Source organism: Oncorhynchus mykiss, unplaced genomic scaffold, assembly GCF_013265735.2.
Source record: "Oncorhynchus mykiss isolate Arlee unplaced genomic scaffold, USDA_OmykA_1.1 un_scaffold_188, whole genome shotgun sequence".
NCBI lineage: Eukaryota > Metazoa > Chordata > Actinopteri > Salmoniformes > Salmonidae > Oncorhynchus > Oncorhynchus mykiss.
In genome coordinates, this window is record NW_023493674.1 from 271,529 (window position 1) to 277,528 (window position 6,000).

The 6,000-nt window shown below is 46.7% G+C and overlaps 1 protein-coding gene across 1 annotated transcript in view; it reads left to right on the forward strand.

The window, feature by feature from the left end:
• The window catches only part of LOC110516397 (neurotrophin-3-like), a 119,692-nt gene extending 114,874 nt beyond the window's left edge, over positions 1-4,818 (forward strand). Inside the window, exon 2 of the mRNA XM_036972630.1 lies at positions 1,383-4,818. Coding sequence (XP_036828525.1) covers positions 1,383-2,192 — 810 coding nt within the window. The 3' untranslated portion in view covers positions 2,193-4,818. The remainder of the gene's footprint in view (positions 1-1,382) is intronic.
• The last annotated feature ends 1,182 nt before the right edge of the window (positions 4,819-6,000 follow it).

The window sequence follows — 6,000 nt, forward strand, 5'->3', positions numbered from 1 at the left end:
GAATATAAAACAACATTCATAATGCTCCAGGACTATTGCCATTAGCATTTTGGCATGATTCTAGATTCAGAACATAAAACAACATTCATAATGTTCCAGGACTAATTCTATTAGCATTTTGGCATGATTCAAGATTGAGAACATAAAACAACATTGATAATGTTCTAGGACTAATTCTATTAGCATTTTGGCATGATTCTAGATTCAGAACATAAAACAACATTCATAATGTTCCAGGACTAATTCTATTAGCATTTTGGCATGATTCAAGATTCAGAACATAAAACAACATTGATAATGTTCTAGGACTAATTCTATTAGCATTTTGGCATGATTCTAGATTCAGAACATAAAACAACATTCATAATGCTCCAGGGCTAATTCTATTAGCATTTTGGCATGATTCTAGATTCAGAACATAAAACAACATTCATAATGCTCCAGGGCTAATTCCATTAGCATTTTGTCATGATTCTAGATTCAGAATATAAAACAACATTCATAATGTTCTAGGACTAATTCTATTAGCATTTTGGCATGATTCTAGATTCAGAATATAAAACATTGATAATGCTCCAGGGCTAATTCCATTAGCATTTTGTCATGATTCTAGATTCAGAATATAAAACAACATTCATAATGTTCTAGGACTAATTCTATTAGCATTTTGGCATGATTCTAGATTCAGAATATAAAACATTGATAATGTTCCAGGACTAATTCCATTAGCATTTTGGCATGATTCTAGATTCAGAACATAAAACAACATTCATAATGCTCCAGGACTAATTCTATTAGCATTTTGGCATGATTCTAGATTCAGAATATAAAACATTGATAATGCTCCAGGTGATTAATAAATTATAACTGATCTGAATCAGTATCTGAATCAGTATCTGAATCAGTAACTGAATCCAGAATAACTGAATCTAGTGGTGTAATTATTGATTATAGGTGATTCATACCTGATAGTCTGTCTCCTCTACTCCACAGATCTTACAGGTGAATCTAGTGGTGTAATTATTGATTATAGGTGATTAATAACTGATATTCTGTCTCTACTCCACAGAACTTACAGGTGAATCTAGTGGTGTAATTATTGATTATAGGTGATTAATAACTTATATTCTGTTTCCTATACTCCACAGATCTTACAGGTGAATCTAGTGGTGTAATTACTGATTATAGGTGATTAATAACTGATATTCTGAATCCTCTACTCCACAGATTTTACAGGTGAATCTAGTGGTGTAATTATTGATTATAGGTGATTAATAACTGATATCCTGTCTCCTCTACTCCACAGATCTTACAGGTGAATCTAGTGGTGTAATTATTGATTATAGGTGATTAATAACTGATATTCTGTCTCTACTCCACAGATCTTACAGGTGAATCTAGTGATGTCCATGTTGCTGTATGTGTTGTTCCTAGCGTACCTCTACGGTATCCAGGCAACGCACATGGAGCGCCAGCAGCCCCCGCCCACCCAGGACCCCATCAACTCCCTCATCATCCAGCTGCTGCAGGCGGACCTGACCCGCGGCCGGGGGAGGCAGGGTGAGGGCCAGGACAGGCAGGCCCGGGACACATTGCCACCGTTGGGCCTGCTCGCCATTGACACCCCTCTGGACGACAGTAGATTCCTGGAGAGGCGCAGCTCGCTGTACCAGCCCAGGTCGTCTGACCTGCTGGAGCAGCAGAAACACTACAACTCTCCCCGGGTCCTGCTGAGTGAGCGGGCTCCCCTGCAGCCTCCTCCGCTCTACTCTATAGATGACTATGTGGGCAGCTCTGACAGAACCAACAAGACCCGCAGGAAGAGATACGCAGAACACAAGAGTTACCGCGGGGAGTACTCTGTCTGTGACAGCCAATCACAGTGGGTGACAGACAAGACGAATGCGGTGGACATCAGGGGTCGTCAGGTCACCGTCCTGGATCAGATAAAGATGGGAACCGCCGAAAGCAACTTTGTTAAGCAGTACTTCTATGAGACCAAGTGTCGGACTGCCAAACCTTTTAAGAGCGGCTGTCGTGGCATCGATGACAAACACTGGAACTCGCAGTGTAAGACCTCTCAGACGTACGTCAGAGCTCTGACGCAGGACCGGACCTCTGTGGGCTGGCGCTGGATACGGATAGACACTTCCTGTGTCTGTGCGTTGTCACGGAAACACCGCAGGACGTAAACACACAACTCGACCATAGACATTATGGAATATATTTCCTTATTATGAAGGGGGGGCTGTACATATAAATTATTATTTAAGTTATGTGAAATACATGTAGTTTCTACATGGCTATATATGATATATAAATATATTTGTTATTTATTGAAGTCATCATCAAAGGAAAAAAAATAAAAATAAATAAACCAAGAACTCCTAACATGCGGCTCCACAGCCACCACACAGCCTAGCATCTTCAGACTCAGACCATGGAGCTGGACAGTACAGCCTAGCATGGAGAGACTCTACCATGGGGCTGGACAGTACAGCCTAGCATGGAGAGACTTTACCATTGGGCTGGACAGTACAGCCTAGCATGGAGAGAATCTACAATGGGGCTGGACAGTACAGCCTAGCATGGAGAGACTTTACCATTGGGCTGGACAGTACAGCCTAGCATGGAGAGACTCTACCATTGGGCTGGACAGTACAGCCTAGCATGGAGAGACTCTACCATTGGGCTGGACAGTACGGCCTTGTATGGAGACAATCTACCATTGGGCTGGACAGTACGGCCTTGTATGGAGAGACTCTATCATTGGGCTGGACAGTACAGCCTATTGTGGAGAGACTCTACCATTGGGCTGGACAGTACATTCTAGCATGGAGAGACTCTACCATTGGGCTGGACAGTACAGCCTTGCATGGAGAGACTCTACCATTGGGCAGGACAGTACAGCCTAGCATGGAGAGACTCTACCATTGGGCTGGACAGTACAGCCTAGTATGAAGAGACGACGTGCCTTGTTGATATACCTAGGGCAGCAGATGAAAAAGAAGATATGACATCACCAGGTGTGGAGTAGGGGATCTACACTGTCATTCAGCTCATTCTATGACATCACTGCTCTGACTGTTGAAAACAGAAATCTGGTCCAAATGTTATTGTGGACTAAATATGTACTGTCTGGATGTATGGACAAACCACGAACATGTACGGGTATACGGCAGACGTGCTGACAGATGACAGACGTGCTGACAGACGTGCTGACAGACGACAGACGTGCTGACAGACGTGCTGACAGACGACAGACGTGCTGACAGACGTGCTGACATACGACAGACGATCTGACATACAACAGACGTGCTGACAGACGTGCTGACAGACGACAGACGTGCTGACAGACGACAGACGTGCTGACAGACGTGCTGACATACGACAGACGATCTGACATACAACAGACGTGCTGACAGACGTGCTGACAGACGACAGACGTGCTGACAGACGTGCTGACATACGACAGACGATCTGACATACAACAGACGTGCTGACAGACGTGCTGACAGACGTGCTGACAGACGTGCTGACAGACGACAGACGTGCTGACATACAACAGACGTGCTGACATACAACAGACGTGCTGACAGACGTGCTGACATACAACAGACGTGCTGACAGACGACAGACGCGCTGACATACAACAGACGTGCTGACATACAACAGACCAGACATGTTTGGGTTTTCCATGATGTAGTAACTATAGGTTTTGCTGTATCATCCAGGCTCAATACATGAGGTCTGATATGGTACTTTGGTACCAGGCCTCTGGCCTGGAAGAGCTGTGGCTGTAGGGAGGCTGGGCAGTATGTATAGAGCACATGGAGCAGGTCTGTCTGGCCTCATTAGGTCATGTTCCACTAATGTTATCAGGACCAAAGCCTCTCAGCCCCCTCCTCTTCCTGTTAATCTGGTCCTGTCTGACCATCTCCAACCTCTAACCCGAAACCCAACGTCTAATCCTAAAGCCACCTCCACTCTCTAAGCCTAAAGCCACCTCCACTCTCTAAGCCTAAAGCCACCTCCACTCTCTAAGCCTAAAGCCACCTCCACTCTCTAAGCCTAAAGCCACCTCCACTCTCTAAGTCTAAAGCCAACTTCTAACCTTGGTGAATGCTCACCTCTATGTTTGGTGATACCCCGCCCTGAGAACAGTGGAACAGTATGATAGACCCTAATAGAACCTGGTAGAACCTCAGAACCTGTTAGAACCTGGTAGAATCTAGTAGAACCCGAGTGAACCCAGTAGAACCTGATAGAACTCTGTGATGTTGAGGGCAAGCAGCAGGTAGGTTGAAGTGTTGAGGCAGGTTAGCAGGTAGGTAGCAGGTATCAGGCTCACATCAGACTGTGCCATAGCTAATGACATGGTGTCTTAGGGAGTGGAAAGCTGCCTAAGGACATGTTCATATGTACAGAGCTAGGATTGAAACCCCTAAGCTAGCCTGTAAGATGCTTTACGACAGGCCAATCCCAGCTTCAGATCACTCTCTGTCGGGTGGGCTTTTACCTAAATCATACATTGATGTCATTTGGAAGTCTGGAGGACAGAGTTGTGTGTTGCATAAGACCTCAGACTTCCTGTCGGGTACGAGGTCAGACAGCAATGCCAGAGAGCTATTCATAAGACTTCTAGGTCAGAGGTTAGAGTTTAGAGGTCAGTTGGTTCAGGCTCAGACACTAAATCTGACACCTGTCTATCAAACTAACCCTACCAAACAAACAACCCAGACCCCTAACCCTACTCCACTAACCCTACCTAACCCTGACCCCTAACCCTACCTCAGTAACCATACCTAACCCTGACCCCCAACCCTACCTCAGTAACCCTACCTAACCCTGACCCCTAACCCTACCTCAGTAACCCTACCTAACCCTGACCCCCAACCCTACCTCAGTAACCCTACCTAACCCTGACCCCTAACACTACCTCAGTAACCCTACCTAACCCTGAACCCCAACCCTACCTCAGTAACCCTACCTAACCCTGACCCCTAACCCTACCTCACTAACCCTACCTAACCCTGATCCCTAACCCTACCTCACTAACCCTACCTAACCCTGACCCCTAACCCTACCTCAGTAACCCTACCTAACCCTGACCCCCAACCCTACCTCAGTAACCCTACCTAACCCTGACCCCTAACCCTACCTCAGTAACCCTACCTAACCCTGAACCCCAACCCTACCTCAGTAACCCTACCTAACCCTGACCCCTAACCCTACCTCAGTAACCCTACCTAACCCTGACCCCTAACCCTACCTCACTAACCCTACCTAACCCTGACCCCTAACCCTACCTCACTAACCCTACCTAACCCTGACCCCTAACCCTACCTCACTAACCCTACCTAACCCTGACCCCCAACCCTACCTCAGTAACCCTACCTAACCCTGACCCCTAACACTACCTCAGTAACCCTACCTAACCCTGAACCCCAACCCTACCTCACTAACCCTACCTAACCCTGAACCCTAACCCTACCTCAGTAACCCTACCTAACCCTGACCCCTAACCCTACCTCACTAACCCTACCTAACCCTGACCCCTAACACTACCTCAGGGTCAGAGAACACTATGAAGACCTGTCAACCTCAATGTATTGGGAGGAACCTCCACACAACCATCACAGAACATTCATACAACCATCACAGGATATAATTTACTTTGAATTTTTACCCCTTTTTCTCCCCAATTTCGTGGTATCCAACTGATAGATACAGTCTTGTCCCATCGCTGCAACTCCCTTATGGACTCGCGGCGACGGACTCGAGGCGACGGACTCGCGGCGACGGACTCGCGGCGACGGACTCGAGGCGACGGACTTGCGGCGACGGACTCGAGGCGAAGGTCGAGAGCCATGCGTCCTCTGAAATACAACCCAGCCAAGCCGCACTGCTTCTTGACACAATGCCCGCTTAAGCCAGAAGCCAGCCGCACCAACGTGTGGGAGGAAACACCGTACACCTGGCGACCGTGTCAGCATGCAT